Source organism: Pinus tabuliformis, chromosome Q, assembly GCF_031772625.1.
Source record: "Pinus tabuliformis cultivar Carrire ecotype Pingquan chromosome Q, CPIR1, whole genome shotgun sequence".
Taxonomy (NCBI): Eukaryota; Viridiplantae; Streptophyta; class Pinopsida; order Pinales; family Pinaceae; genus Pinus; species Pinus tabuliformis.
This window is the reverse complement of record NC_142296.1, coordinates 259,234,649-259,250,831: the sequence shown is the minus strand read 5'-3', so window position 1 is coordinate 259,250,831 and position 16,183 is coordinate 259,234,649. Positions and strand designations below refer to the sequence as shown.

At 40.0% G+C, this 16,183-nt stretch overlaps 1 protein-coding gene across 3 annotated transcripts in view; it reads left to right on the top strand.

Annotated features, from left to right (window-relative positions):
- LOC149219166 (ribulose-1,5 bisphosphate carboxylase/oxygenase large subunit N-methyltransferase, chloroplastic-like) overlaps positions 1 to 16,183 on the top strand; it is a 318,086-nt gene that overhangs the window by 108,711 nt on the left and 193,192 nt on the right. For all 3 annotated transcript variants that reach the window (XM_089384288.1, XM_089384287.1, XM_089384289.1), the window contains exon 6: positions 2,222 to 2,329. In XM_089384288.1, coding sequence (XP_089240414.1) covers positions 2,222 to 2,329 — 108 coding nt within the window. The remainder of the gene's footprint in view (positions 1 to 2,221; positions 2,330 to 16,183) is intronic.

Below are 16,183 nucleotides of genomic sequence, written 5' to 3'. Positions count from 1 at the left end.
CTTTTGAGTTGCTGCCCCAGCGTCCTGCTCTGCAGATTCTCTAATCCTGTTGCGCGATCTCTGCTCTGATACCATGTGAAAATTTCTAACACGAAATTCTATTCCAGTAACTGATTTATTTCTCCTACTTAAACAAGTTATTTACAAAACCCTTCAGTAAACATCAAAATAAATTCTAATGTAGTTGTCACATAATAGCATAGAGAAAATAACAATGATATACAAGCACAAGAATCAATCACATCAACACAGTTATTTTTGGACAATTGTCCCTGGAAAAATCCAATGGGAGAAAACCAGTGCAACAGATGAGGGTTTATTTATTATTCTTCAACAACAATCTCTTTACAAGGAACGATTTTACAAAATATAGAGACACCTTTGAGAGAAACACCTGAGACAATTTTTCCCTTTGCTTTGGAGAAATTCTGACACCTCGGAGACCCTTTAGCCTTCACTGCGTCACCTCTGCGTCACTTCTGCGTGAGGCCTGTGTGAGGACTGCGTCCCTTGCTGCACGGTCTCTCTGATCTTGCCTCTGCGCTGCCCCTCATTGTCTGCGTTACCTCCTCCTCAGTCTCTGGCTGCTGTTGATGCCCTCCTCTTCCTTCACCTTGCAACTCTTGCTCTAAAATCTAACTCCTTCTCGAGAATCGATTTCCCTTGGGTTACTGAGTATTTTCCCGGTGTGTCTCCAAATGACTCTCAAGTCTTCTCTTATACTTTTCTTGTTGATGAATCAACAGCCAAGATTAAGTCCCTAATCAACGGCTAAGATTAAATTAGACTTGATCCTGGTCTCTTAGAAGCTTCTCACCCATACATTCATTAATACTCATTAATATTTTTATTTTCCTAAGTTTAGGCTTAGGAACTCCATTAAAAATATTAATTATTTTAATAAAATACAATCCGGGTGGAATTTCTCCAAACGATTTTTGGGTCTTGGAGATCTCATGTGTTCTAGCCCCTCCACAAAATTTCGGAGCTAGAGCACATCCAACGCTACCCAAAATCAACAGATTCTGGCAGTTGATCAATTGTTACAAATCTTTGAGAATCTCAATTAGAGACCTTGTTTTGATATCAGGTCAAAATTTTCCAAAAGGCCCTAGGTGACTTCTGTCCCATGTTTCTCTTAATTAAATAAATCAGATTTGAACTTATTTAGTCACATAAATGATTTTTTTTGAGCATGCAACAATCACACATATGGCTGGAAAAAATGAACAATGGAAGCAATAAACGAATAACACACATGTACAGTGATTTTCCTCTTCAAGTTAGCTTATCATTCCAACAATCAAAGCTTACAAGGTGCCTCCACAGTCTGCTGTAACGTAGCAGCTGTACAGTGAACAAAAATACTACAAAACTGAGAAGTATAACCTGCATAAGAAAGAAGGCAGAAGATCTTCTGTACAACTGTACAATTCTACCCCTCCTTGTTGTTTGCTACAATGGATGTGCACTTTTTTCCTTCAGATGCACTCTTCTTGTCTTGGTCTCAGCCCTCGGGTTCTCTCAAGTGTTCTCCTGTGCGTTTCAACTTTTCCCATCTTGTTCTATTTATGCTTTTAGAGAGATAACTAATTTCCTCAATTCTAGCAACTAATTTCCCATATCTTAGCAACTAATCACATTGATCCTAGCAACCACCTTATCTCAACAATGAGGTGCACGACTAAGATTAGAACAAATATAACTCACTAATCTTCTACAATCCCTAGAAGATTTCATCTAGATTTTTAAGACTAGAAGAATATAGGAAATTCGACCTTAACTTCTATTTATTCAAGTGCAATTATATGATGATATTATTTACCACTTTTACTAAGTGCTCAGTAGAAGTTTCTTCGAACTACTTCTCACACATTCACACCTAACCTGTGCAAGAAGCTCTTGCTCAAGCTATATTTCTCAACAATTTACACTTAATTGGAATGTTGTATTTTTTTGTATGTTGGGTCTGCGTCAATTTTATTTTACTCTATCCTCTGACTGAAATGGAACAAGTTCATTTTAGCTTTGATGTATGATACACATCCATACTCAAGGAAGAAAGGCCCTTGTACAGCAAACTTAACTAGCACATTTACTGCATTGTACCTTTCACAATATACTAGTTTGATCTAACATCTTAAACTTTACCTTTTAGCTGTCAGTGATAATTTCAAAATTTTAAGTAATTCTGATTAATCACTTCCATTACATGTTGCAGGTATTTTGGAATGAGGAGGAATTAGAAATGATCCAACAAAGTTCCGTCCATCGCGAGACTGTGAATAGGAAAGCTAGCATTAAGAAAGAATTTGATGCTGTTCAACAAGTTGGTTTTTACAGTCTAGTTGATTCATTTTTCACTAGTTTAGTGTTAAACTTAGTCCCCTTCCCCTTCTGAAGTCAATGGTTTATAGTAGGAGTTGACAAATTTGTTTTCTGTCCCTACTTGCCGAGCAGCATTTGGCTTATCACTGTCTTGCTAAAGGAATTAGGCCACATGATTCACTGTAGTTGTTTAGTTCTGTACCCCTGTAAAGAAGCTAACTGTAGCAATACAGATGAACTATCTATGTATAGGATTTTTCATTTAATTTAAAAGATTGTGTTAATTTACATAAAATACTGATGCCTTTCGGAGCTGAAGTGCAATTTTCATGCAAGATCTCTTAATCTGATTGTCTTTTATTTTGTCTGAGAAGGATTCAGTATGTTTTCTTATATCTTAATTTACCTTTTCTCTCCATTGGAAAATAATAATTTGCCTTTCTGTCAGAGGCCTCTAGGCTTAAGTCCTACTTCTTTAGATTGCACTTCTAAATTTATTGTCTTGATTCTTGATTCTATACTAATTCAATCTATCCCATGTAATGCATAGATTCTCATCAACTGGAATGAGGAAGCTATTTTACCCATCTTCTTTCATGCAAGTAAAACATGATGGAAGCTCATTTTTGGTGGTATTTGTTTCCAAAAAATAGGCAGGATACCTTCCTAGGTTTGCTATTTTAATCACATTTGTGCCTATAATCACCTTTCAAGAGTAGAATTCTTGGCCAACATTGGAGTCTTAGTATGGATTATCTTTCATAGAGCTTGGGTTTGCATGGGCACATGGAAAAATATGTTTAAATTGTTTGCATTTCAAGTTTCATCCCTCCTTTTTGAAATGATGAGAACAGAGAGAAATTGTCACCCAGGTTTATGGATTTTCTTGGATTTCATTGTACCGACCAACGCTCTGACACACACTCAAAGGGTCAGGTTTGGTTGCTTGTCTATGCAAGGAACAATTGATTTACTCCATATGCCTAGAAGGAATTGACGCATTTGCTAGATTCTCGTGGTGTCTTTACAGAGGAAAAACCCTCTAAAAAATTCCTTTATTGCCGCTTTGTATCTCTCCCATGCTCATTCTCCATATGCTATCTCAATGGATGGAAACTCTCCTATTTTGAACTTACAGAGAGAGCCGACAAAGTTCTCTGCTTTGGGTGGCATCTTTCTAGGTGACTTCAATTCCTGAACCATCCAATTGTAGTGTGCAGGTCATGACATATAGTCAGATTCTTTAATATTGTGTGAGGATGATAATGATGAGAAGGGTTTGCATGTGAGACGATCATATTCCTGAGATTAAAATTTAAACCCTGTGGTCGACATTGAATCAAGATAGGGGAATATCATGAGTTGGTCACCTCAATGGCACCGATCACTTCTCGTTTTGGTGGGTACATATGTTTTCCTTTTGTTGGATTTACTATTGTGGTTGATTATGTTTTGACTAATGGGTCTTTTTATTCAAACATTCTTAATCTCCAAGTCTCCGCTACCCCCCACCCTTGATTGATCACACTATGATCCCATTTCAGATCCCCGTGTTTCAACCACATTTGGAACATGCTTGTACTCACAGATGTTGGTCAATTACCTTTCACATCTGTGAAAATTTCAACCATTGCAGCAACTGGAAATTATTCTTCTAACTATAAATTAATTAACTGTTTATTTGCTACGACAAACAACAAATAATTCACAACTGCAATTTTCACCAAAATAAATACCGCGAAACAGTGTTGCGGGGGAGCGCCCCCCCGGATCCCGCTCCCAATCTGCGCTCCGGGAGGGAGCGACTCAGGAGCGGGTCAGGAGCGCGCTCCCAAAATCGCTCCAGAAAAGGGAGCGATTTCGGGAGCACGCTTCCTAAAAGATTTTTCGCTCCCTGCCTTTTCGGGAGCGTTTTGCCTTTTTTGCAATTTTATTTGGTAGTAATGTTCGAAATGCAATTTTTTTTTAAGAAACAAATAATTTTTGAGTGGGGCAGCTTAATGATCAAGTCTAGGCCCTAGTATTGATATGCTATTCATGTTAATGTTTGACATTCTCCTTAATATTCATTTCATCCTTTTATTTAAATTTTTAACATTACCATGAAATGACTCAGGATGTTTGAGAGTGGTTTCGGCCTCGTTGGATTTCATATGGAGAAAGTAGAATTTTAGATTTCATTCAAAATCCAGCAGACTTATCAGTTTTTCAGGATTTCAGGATTGGGGGACTGCAATGTTTCCATTGAATTTTGTCATGTATTAGGGTATGGAACTCGAATTTAATCAAGAGCACCAATCCCTCTATGTACCTTGATGTTAGTGACATTGGTTGTCGAACTCCTCTATCATGACCCTCCTAAAAATGTACGCATCACTCAAACAAAATCTTGACTTGACATGCTATACTTTTTCTATCTTATGTTAATGCTTAGAGGGTGATATTTATGACAAAGATCCCTATACAGATACAGAGGTAATGACAAAGATACCTCTGGATATTAATGCTTAGAGGGTGATATTAATGACAAAGATCCCGATTTTCCAACAAGACTAAAAAATTAAACATTTCTCGTAGTGGCAAGAGGCCCGAGCATAAGAAATAGATAATAGATTTACTTCTCTTTTCTAGTTTCTAGTAGCTTTTATAACTATTGACTCTTTCATATTTATTATGATATTTTTTTAAACAATATATGACAATTTAAGTTTGAAGTTGGCAATTATAACTCATTAGTAATGAATTATGAATATGATGCTTCATGAAAGTTGAAAGTTGTTTCATTTCATTTCATTTTATAACATTTCATTTCATGTTAGATATTATTTGTTGTAATGGTTACACTTAGCTTACAAGTACAACTTTGGTGATCAATGATGATAAATGTTATATATTGAATTTTGAAAGCTTAAAACTTTAAGATTGATGAATCATGAGACTCAATATGTTGTATGTTACTATGTTACTAACTTGTGGGCGTGGTTGATGAAGATTATAACTTCTAGATGATTGTTGTTATATGGTTCAATCTATGTTTTTTATATCTAACTCATTATTCTACATGTTTTTGTTGACATATATGTATCAAAATATAAAAAATTTTAAAAAATATATATATTATATAAAAACGCTCCGGGATTCGCTCCCAAACCGGGAGCTTCTGAAAATGTCACTCCCGCTCCCGTTTTCGCTCCCGCTCCCCGCTTTCGATCCCGCTCCCCGCTTTCGCTCCCGCTCCCAAGTAACACTGCCGCGGAAGATAAACTGGAAACTGAGAAAATACTAGCACACACACACAAAAATCTAACACTGTTATTTTTGGACAAACATCCCCGGAAAAACCCAATGTGGGAAAACCGATGCAACAACTGAGGGTTTTTATTATTAAGGAGCAGTGAGAAAATTCTGAGTAACACTTGATGCCCAAACTGGCAATCCACTACAGGAAAACTGGCCACAAAAATTAGTGAGACAAATTTTGTCTCACCTGACACTGATCCAACTCTAAAACTGGCAAATACTGGGCTCCATGAAACCCTTGTGTCACTTTTGTGCAAGCACTGGTACACTCTGCCTGGAAGCTGCAACTGTTCACGCTGTCTGCCCAACTCGACCTCTGAGAATGAGTCATTGGCCCTCTTCAGAAATTCTTCCGATCTCTAGCAACTGAATTGACCCTCTGACTGGCCCAATTGAACTCTACCTCTGAAGCTTCTACGCCAGAACTGTGCAGCCTCACTGAGCAAACTCGACCTTCCTGTAGTTGACTCTCGGAATTGAAAGACTTCTTCCGGACTCATTGCCTGTGCCCCTTTCTGTCTCTACGTCCCCTCTTTGGCTCGAACTCTTACGGTAGAATGCTATTGTTCTTTGGAAAGTCGAACTACCTAAGGAAATCGATCTCAAGTGTGTTTCTCCATCTACCCATCGACTTCTTATAATCTCCAGTTGGGACTCCAACGACCAAGATTAAAACTTAGTCAATGGCTGAGATTATTTCCTAGTCGATCCGTGTGAGTTTTTAGAGAAATCTCACCTTCCTCAATTAATTGTTGTTAATTAATCATTTTCCCGAAATTAGACTTAGGAAAAATTTAATTATTGATTAATTAACTCAATTAAGGCATTTATAGGTGGATTTTTTTGAAACCTTTTCTAGGTTTTGGAGTCCTAGTGTTTCTTAGCCTCTTTGACCAATTATTGAGACTAGAACACCATTTGATGCTACAAAAACTAGCACTCCCTCTTAGCAAGGTGTTCTACTGTCGTACTACTACAACACCCTGTCTCTGCATCACCCTCTATACACGCCGTTGATATCTGGTGTTAAAATTGGCAACTAGGGCCAAACTCCATGTGGGTCATCTTATTTATGGCAGTTGATATTTTTATTGGATCCCTCTCATCGAGAGGTGTAGGATTGATCTAAAGATCATTCGATTCCGATAAGTATTCATGAAGTTATGAATTTATTAATGTTATAAAACAAATTGACAAGTTGGCCAGCAACTTGAGTAGGCTCAGTAGCCCAATAGACATGTCTATTCATCATCTATGTTTTAGTATAAATAGAAGAGGACTTGAAGTCAATTTGGACATCCTCTTCAAGTGATGTCCTCCTCTCCACGTCTTTGGGTTTTTGGTGAAGGAGAGACATTGAGAATATACGCTGGCCTATGATGCCCTAGTTCTAAATTACAGCTATGGAGCAGCCCTAGAAACTGTGATACAATCAAGGAGAAAGATCTCATTACAGTCATGTCCAAGAAGAAACCTATGCTGGTATGGTAGAGCAAGACACAGGATTCTAGCCGTAGTAAAACGCAGTCAATGGAGACCTGTTAACGCAGTCAATGGAGACCTGTTCACACATTCCAAGAAGATAAGAACTCCGCATTCTTCCTCTCTGAAATTTTGGGTTTAGTCACCGTAGTCAAAGCATAAGGTATGAAGCGAACTAAACTCAGGTATCCTCATTGATTCCGCAGTCAAAGTGTAAGGTATGATCAGGGTGAACTAAACTTGGGTGTCCGCATTGAGTCCGCAGTCAAAGCGTAAGGTATGATCAGGGTGAACTAAACTCAGGTATCCGCATTGAGTCCGCAGTCAAAGCGTAAGGTATGATCAGGGTGAACTAAACTCGGGTATCTGCAATGATTAGCCGTAGTCAAAGCGTAACTCGGGTATCCGCATTGATGAAGCAGTAAGGTTCTAGGAAATGTGTTGAGGACGCAGACTAAATACATATCTCGGCATACCTAAATTTGATGACATAGTGATCTCACTCGTATACATCTCAGATGCCTGTGTATCTAATGCAACCTCGGCATGTTATAAACAATGATCAGGATTGCAAGAAGTAACAAGGGTTACATCTCGACTTTGTATCCAGATTTGTCTAGACATATCACAATGACCCTAAACTCACATAAAGGAGCAGATCCTTAATCTAGGGCTTGACTGCACCTCGATTGGGTATTAGGTGCAGTCACAGTCAAGACCTCGGATAATTGGAGTGTATAGACACAACAGTGACATGAGGTTCGGACAGTCTCGACATTCCAGTGTTGGGCTAATTTCGCATGAATAAGAGCAGTCTTGACATCATACCCCTGTAGCTACAGAACTTTGGATGGAGATGGAACAGTAAGACAGTCATGCCTTAAAGATGACCTCAGTATTACAGAGAAGGATATTCGGACCTGTTATCTAATAAGTCTCGGCATACGTTTATATGCCTCGATGCTATACATAACCACCTCAGCTCTCTGTGTAATAATAAGCAGAGATATGGTCCTAATCTCATGTTAGATAATCTCAGTGTAATGAGAAGATGCAGCATAATGAGCTGTATGATGACAAGAGAAAATGAGAGCAGCTCAGTTTGGTGTCACACGGTTATGTGCAGCGAATGGACGAAAGGCAACACTATGATAGGTGAAGGAGTCACCTCAGGGAATTAGTTGAAGCAATATGTCTTCAACTGATCTCATGCGATATCAAAAGTCAAAATATTGACTTCTATTGTATATGTACTATCTCTCTCTTTCTCTGCTGAACTTTGAAGAACATAAAAGAAGAATTGATCAAGGGTTTCCCCACACTGGGGTTTGTCCCTTGCTAGCGCCACATCTTGTGTCCTCTTGTCTTGGCTTGTCTTCTACGATTTATATTTATGTTCTATCTGTAGTTTACTTTAATGTTGATGTGATTGCTAATCTGGAAAAGATATTGAGCTAACTGTGAAAATTGAAATAAATTGCTCTAGCATAGAACATACCAAAAATTAACATGGTATCGGAGCTGAGGTGAAGACAATGCCCAAGCGAGAGTGAAAAAAAAAAGCAATCACCGAAGACAGTTGGAAAAGGACAAAAAGATCAATGGGTTCCTCCTCCCTCTTCAAATTCACCAAGGGTAAAGTGGAAGCAGAGAATATTATCAGAATGGCGCAGCAGAAGTTTCTGATGGCCTACTTAAAGATCACTTCATTGGGAAGATCGGATCTAAGGGTGGAAAGAAAGGCAAATGCCTTGGTTGTAATAAGTTTGACCATCATGCAAAGGAGTATCCGAATGGCAGAGACACATCTCTTGATGAAGATAACAATCATTCCAAGGACATCTTCAATGATTAAAGGAATCATTGGCAATGCAGGTCATCAAAGAAATGGTCGACTCTTCAAAGAAAGCAAGGAACCCCATAATCTCTTTTATGTACCTGATCGCAAGAAGAACCTGGTGTCCATCTTGGAAATGGAAGTCAAAGGTTTCAGTGTGGCACTCATCGATGGAAAGGTACGTGTTTGAAAATAGATTTTTCAAAGATGTTTTTGAGTTTAGGGTTGTATCAATTTGTAGGAAATCCACTGGGGACCATGTCCATTGACACATCATCGAAGGTCTGTGAATCAGAGGGTGACAGGGATGCCTGAATTCAAAAGGAGCATGAAAGTACATGTCTGAGATGTACCAAAGGAAAATCTTACAAGGGGACCATTCCCCTCATGTAGCAGGTCCACAGGTCTGGAATGACCGAAGGGGTTTGAGATTGATAATCAGGAATCTCGCATATGCAGGTGGAAGAAAGCCCTCTATGGCTTGAAGCAAAACACCCCGGGCATAGTATGAGAGGATCGATAGCTGTCTGATAAAGCTGAGATTCACTCGTAGTGAAATGGATCCAAACCATTCGAAGGTTGTGGATGATAAACCTCTCATACCAACACCTTATGAGAACGACCTATTTCTGACAGGTTCAGACCCTCTCACTTGTAGAAGTAAGAGGGAGTTGGATTACGGATATGGAATGATAAACTGCAAGCCTGTGACTACCTTGAGGATCTCAACTTTCAGAAGTTATATGGTAGTGATGTCGGACTAGATTTGGGAAATGCCTCTGAGTCTCATAAACTCATTCGCGTTGATGTTCTTGTTGAACTTCCGTCCGGACATATGTTTTGCAGTTAGCATAGTGAGCTCATATTTGGTTGAGCCTCACTGGATTGGTGCCAAGAATCTTTTGAGATGTCTTCGGGGCACAATCTCTCATGGATTGAGATACACTGCCGAAAATATGAAACTGCATGATTATTCGAATGTTGACTGGTCTGGCAGTGTGAAGGATCACTAGAGCACTTCTTAGTGCTATTTCTCTTTGGACTCTGCTTCGATATCATGGATGAGCAGGAAGCAAAAGTCGGTTGTTATAAGCACCGCCGAGACCAGTTACATATCTACGAGTATGATCTTGTATGAAGCTGCCTGGTTGAGGAAGCTCTTCAGTGAGCTGTTTGTACACATGATGAATACCACTGTGATTCTCTGTGACAACCAGAGGTAGGATTCAATTATTGGGGAATCCCGTATTCGATGATTGGTCCAGCAGATAGACATCAGATATTGACATATCTGGGATATGGTAAGTCGATGAGCAAGGAGGGTCCATCACACTGAGATGATGTACGGTTCACTACACTTTGTCAAAGCCCCGAGGAAAGATCAAATTTTTGATTTTCCCGAACGACTTGGAGTCGCTGAGAGACCCTTGTAAAAGGGTCCTGCATGTTGTATACATTGAGCTCTGGGAGCTCTGGGGGCTTGCGGTTCTTACTGGAGCAACATACGACCACAGGGTGACTCACCCTCCCGTGGTGGTGCGCACTGGACAAGATGATTCGCTCTCTTGTGTAGCAGGATGATTAGTTCTCCTGTGAGGTTTGGATGATGTGTTCTCCATGACGATTATATAGTAGGATGATTAGTTCTCTTGTGAGTTCTGGATGATGTGTTCTCCATGACGATTGTGTAGCAGGATGATTAGTTCTCCTGTGAGGTTTGGATGATGTGTTCTCCATGACGATTGTGTAGCAAGATGATTAGTTCTCCTATGAGGCCTGGATGATGTGTTCTCCATGGTGATTGTGGAACATGATGATTCGCTCTCTTGTGGGCCAGGATGATCAGTTCTCTGTGGCATCCACTGGACAAGATGATTCACTCCCCTGTGGACAAGATGATTAGTTCTCCTGTTAAGGCATCCTACCCATGCAGTCCGGGACTCATGGGAAGTACCTCTCATCTGATCAATGAGCAGGGAAATGAGGATAGGGACCATAGTGGTACTGATGGACACATCGTTGTATCTACTGTACTCCCTATGCTAGGATGACCTTCATTGATCTGGGATCAATGATACTAGTCTGGGACCAGTGGTAGGAGTTGTACCCACTATGACACTTCGGGTCAGTAGAGGACTGGTCTAGGACCAGTGGTACATACTCTGAGACTGACTTCGAGTCAGTAAAGTACTGGTCTGGGACCAGTGGTAGGAGTTGTACCTACTATGACATTGACTTCGGGTAGGTTGAGGACTGGTCTGGGACTAGTGGTACACACTCTGAGATTGACTTTAGGTTAGTGGAGAATGGTATGACACATTCTTGATCAATTCTTCTTCTTCATGGTTCAACAAAGCAGAGCTAGCAGAGCTGAGAAGAGCTAGCAGAGCTGAGCAGAGATGAGCAAAGCAGAGCAGAGCAGTGCAAGGGCACTAATGGCTGAGATATTACAGTCGGACATGTTGATCAACGGATGGAGTTCTCCCTAGTTGAGAGGGAGTGTTAAAATTGGCAACTAGGGCCAAAATCCATGTGGGTCATCTTATTTATGGCAGCTAATATTTTTATTGGATCCCTCTCATCGAGAGGTGTAGGATTGATCTAAAGATCATCTGATTCTGACAAGTATTCATGAAGTTATGAATTTATTAATGTTATAAAACAAATTGTCAAGTCGACCAACAACTTGAGTAGGCTCAGTAGCCCAATAGACATGTTTATTCATCATCGACGTTTTAGTATAAATAGAAGAGGACTTGAAGTCATTTTGGACATCCTCTTCAAGTGATCTCCTCCTCTCCACGTCTTTGGGTTTTTGGTGAAGGAGAGACATTGAGAATATACGCTGGCCTATGATGCTCTAGTTCTAAATCACAGCTATGGAGCAACCCTAGAAACTGTGATACAATCAAGGAGAAAGATCTCATTACAGTCATGTCCAAGAAGAAACCTACGCTGGTATGGTAGAACAAGACACAGGATTCTAGCTGCAGTAAAACGTAGTCAATGGAGACCTGTTCACACAGTCCAAGAAGATAAGAACTCCGCATTCTTCCTCTCTGAAATTTCGGGTGTAGTAGCCACAGTCAAAGCGTAAGGTATGAAGCGAACTAAACTTGGGTATCCGCATTGAGTTTGCAGTCGAAGTGTAAGGTATGACCAGGGTGAACTAAACTCGGGTATCCGCATTGAGTCCGTAGTCAAAGCGTAAGGTATGATCAGGGTGAACTAAACTCAAGTATTCACATTGAGTAGCCGCAGTCAAAGCGTAACTCGGGTATCCGCATTGATGAAGTAGCAAGGTTATAGCAAATGTGTTGAGGACGCAAACTAAATACATATCTCGGTAGACCTAAATTTGATGATGCAGTGATCTCACTCGTGTACATCTCGTATCACTGTGTATCTAATGCAGCCTCGGCATGTTATAAAAAATGATCAGGATTGCAAGAAGTAACAAGGGTTACATCTCGGCTCTGTATCCAGATCTGTCCAGACATATCACAATGACCCTAAACTCGCATGAAGGAGCAGATCCTTAATCTAGGGCTTGATTGCACCTCGATTGGGTATTGGGTGCAATCACAGTCAAGACCTTGGATAACTGGAGCGTATAGACACAATAGTGACATGAGGTTCGGACAATCTTGACATTCTAGTGTTGGGCTAATTTCACATGAATAAGAGCAGTCTTGACATCATACTCTTGTAGCTACAGAACTTCGGATGGAGATGGAACAGTAAGACAGTCATGCCTTAATGATGACCTCAGTGTTACAGAGAAGGATATTCGGACCTGTTATCTAATAAGTCTCGGCATATGTTTATATGCCTCGATGCTATACATAACCACATCAGCTCTCTGTGTAATAATAAGCAGAGATATGGTCCTAATCTCATCTTAGATAATCTCAGTATAATGAGAAGATGCAGCATAATGAGCTGCATGATGACAAGAGCAAATGAGAGCAGCTCAGTCTAGTGTCACACAGTTATGTGTAGTGAATGGACAAAAGGCAACACTATGATAGGTGAAGGAGTCACCTCAGAGAATCAGTTAAAGCAATATGTCTTCAACTGATCTCATGCGATATCAAAAGTCAAAATATTGACTTCTATTGTATATGTACTATCTCTCTCTTTCTCTGCTGAACTTTGAAGAACATAAAAGAAGAATTGATCAAGGGTTTCCTCACATTGGGATTTGTCCCTGGCTAGCGCCACATCTTGTGTCCTCTTGTCTTGGCTTGTCTTCTGCGATTTATATTTATGTTCTATCTGTAGTTTACTTTAATGCTGATGTGATTGCTAATCTAGAAAAGGTATTGAGCTAACTGTGAAAATTGAAACAAATTGCTCTAGCATAGAACATACCAAAAATCAACCTTTGGCCACTATGAATGTCTGCCACTGCCCATCAACCACTGTGCAACGCTGATGCTACATCTGTGTTGTTGCTGACACTGCTATGCTACTACCAACTATGCATCTGCATTGGAACTCACCTAGTGTTATATAAGGAGAACTAATGGTGTTAAAGATTGATAAGATCAACACAATGTGAGATACATAGTAGTATTTTGTCCTAAACAATTTAAATTTGCATGAGAATATTTTTGTTTGTTGTGCTTATATTCCCAACATCATTTATAAATGGGTAAAGGCAAATACATTATAGGCTAAAGGTAAGGCATAAAGCGGTCTTAGAAGGTGCGAACACACTATTGATCATATCTATACTTTCGCAACAATCATTGTGGAGGCAGAAGCAAGTGCATCCAAGGTGTACTATTGCTTTGTGGACTTTCGCAAAGCCTTTGGCAGTCCCTTGACATGTACTCTTTGGCATGCTCAAGTTTTTGAGGCTTCAAGATGGTGATTTAATTTATTGGGCTTCTAGGTAGTGATTTCATTGGTAATGTCATTCTTCGAGTGATCCAAAATGGATCCAAAAACCCCCTGAGTCTTCAAAATCTTCTAAAAGATCAAAACTATTGCAAAAGGATTACACTATTGGGAGCAAAAAAACACAAGGAAACAATGAAAAACAGGTATATCGAGGCTTAGATAGTGATTTACAAGAGCCGTTAGATCTGGCCAATCAACGGTCCAGATCTGATTGGCATATCGCAGTCGGCGGTGACAGACGGAGGCCATCGGAGGTGACCATATGACAGTTGCGATCGCGATCAGCGTGGGTCAACGAGGACTGGCGATCAAGCGCACAGATCGACGACCCAAGTTGAATCGCGATATCGCAATTGGCGATTAGAGAGGAGTGGTTACCAAATGGCCCGGGGGTCTATGCGATATGCTTGTCGCAATCACAGTATTGCGTTGGAGTATTACAAAGGAGCGGGGCCGTTACATATATGCGATGCGATAGCTGGACCCGACGGGGATATGAATCAAATTTAATATGTTTTGAGATCCGAAAAAAGGCATTTTCCTTTGTATTTTGCGTTTTTCGTTAAATAAATGAAATACAAAGGGAAGCGCCGATGCGATGAAACCGGACCCGAAAGGGTTTTATAAATGCCACTGTATATTATTTCAAGTCTGATATGAGCCATTTTGCAGGATTCTTTATGTTTTAATGTATTTTCCAAATACAGAGGAAAACCACGATGCAGGGGTACTTGCGACATGCGATAAGTGATTACAGGCGGACCCGATAAAAGTATAAAGCGGATTTAAGGGTTTTTGAAGTCCGATAAACGACTGTTGGCTAGTTTTCCCGAGTTTTCAATGTATTTCTTTGCATAAACAGAGAACACTATTTTTGAGGATTTCAAAGGCCCGATAGTCCCTTCCATTGCGGAACAGGTGGCCACCTCCCCTGAAGACGTTATGCCACGATTGCTAATGCTCAGAAGGGGGATTCGAGCGGACAGAGGCCGAGAGCCAGAGAGCTCGAGAAGGGGAAACAAACAGACAACACCGATTGGCTTTAAAGCCACAGATTGACAGAGACTCAGGGAGGCAGTATTGAGACAGAAAAAAAATGAGACAGAGAGTGAAAGAAAGACTCTGTGTACTTAGAGAGGCTTGAGGGATTCAAGCAAAACTCTTGTTGTTTCCATCTGTTTTGTTGAGACTCAATTTGAGCTCACACTTTGTAAACTCTGCTCTTGAAGACATAATAGAGAGGCACCACTGAAGGTTGGACCAGGAGACGTAGCCCAAGAGTTTGGGTGAACTCCATATTAAATTTGCTGTCTTATGTGTGTTGTCTATTATGTTTATCTAACTGCTCAATTGTCTGTATTATTCACAATCTTATTGGTCCATTGAACTAAGTAATATAGGCAATTCCATGCACATGAGTCTGTAATACCTTAATATTAGTGTAAGATCTCATTTTCAAATCAAGTGGTATCAGAGCTTTTGATTTTTGATTTGTTAAGGTTAGACAAGCTTGTGCTCGACTTTTTGAATGCTAACGATGTCAAAGCTCAAACTAGGAAAATGAGAACTTGTTAAAACCAACCCAGAAATTGGAAGAGTCTATCCAAGGAGAAGCATGGCAAAAGAAACTCATTTGGAATCAGAATCTCAATTCATGGATACTTTCATGACCATGAGAGCTATAGTAGAAGAAATGTATCGAGAATTCAAGAAAGGTCGAGGTGAAAGTACTTCAACCTCCAAACAAGATAAAGGAGCAGAAGAACCTTCTCTAGATGCCCCAGAAGGCAAAGGGAAAGGGGAAGAGCCTCCTCCATCAACACCTCCTTCTAGCCCTGAAAATAAAAAGAAGAAGACTTCTATGATTAAATTAGATGTAAAATTTGATTTGCCAATATATGATGGAGAATTAAATGGAGAAAAGCTAGATAACTGGATTAGACAAATTGATGTATATTGCAGGGTGCAGAACATCGATTCAGAAAGGAGAAAGATTCAGCTGGCGCTTCTTCGCCTTCGAGGAACTGCCCTAGTATGGTGGGAAGGCAGGACACAAGCTGATTTAAAGAAGCATGGTAAAATTCTTTCTACCTAGAGTGAATTTGTTTCTGCCATTAAAAAACAATTCTATCCACTAGCTTATATGCAACAAGCGATGATGAGTTGGCAAACTCTTCGCTAATTAAAGGGGCAAAGTGTACAAAGCTATACCCAGGAATTTAGGAAAAGAGCTTTAATTCTAGGCATTTCTCTAGACTCACCTAAAACTTTGTTGAAGTATATAGGTGGTCTGCATAGCGATTTGACGCACACCATTCTCATGTTTAA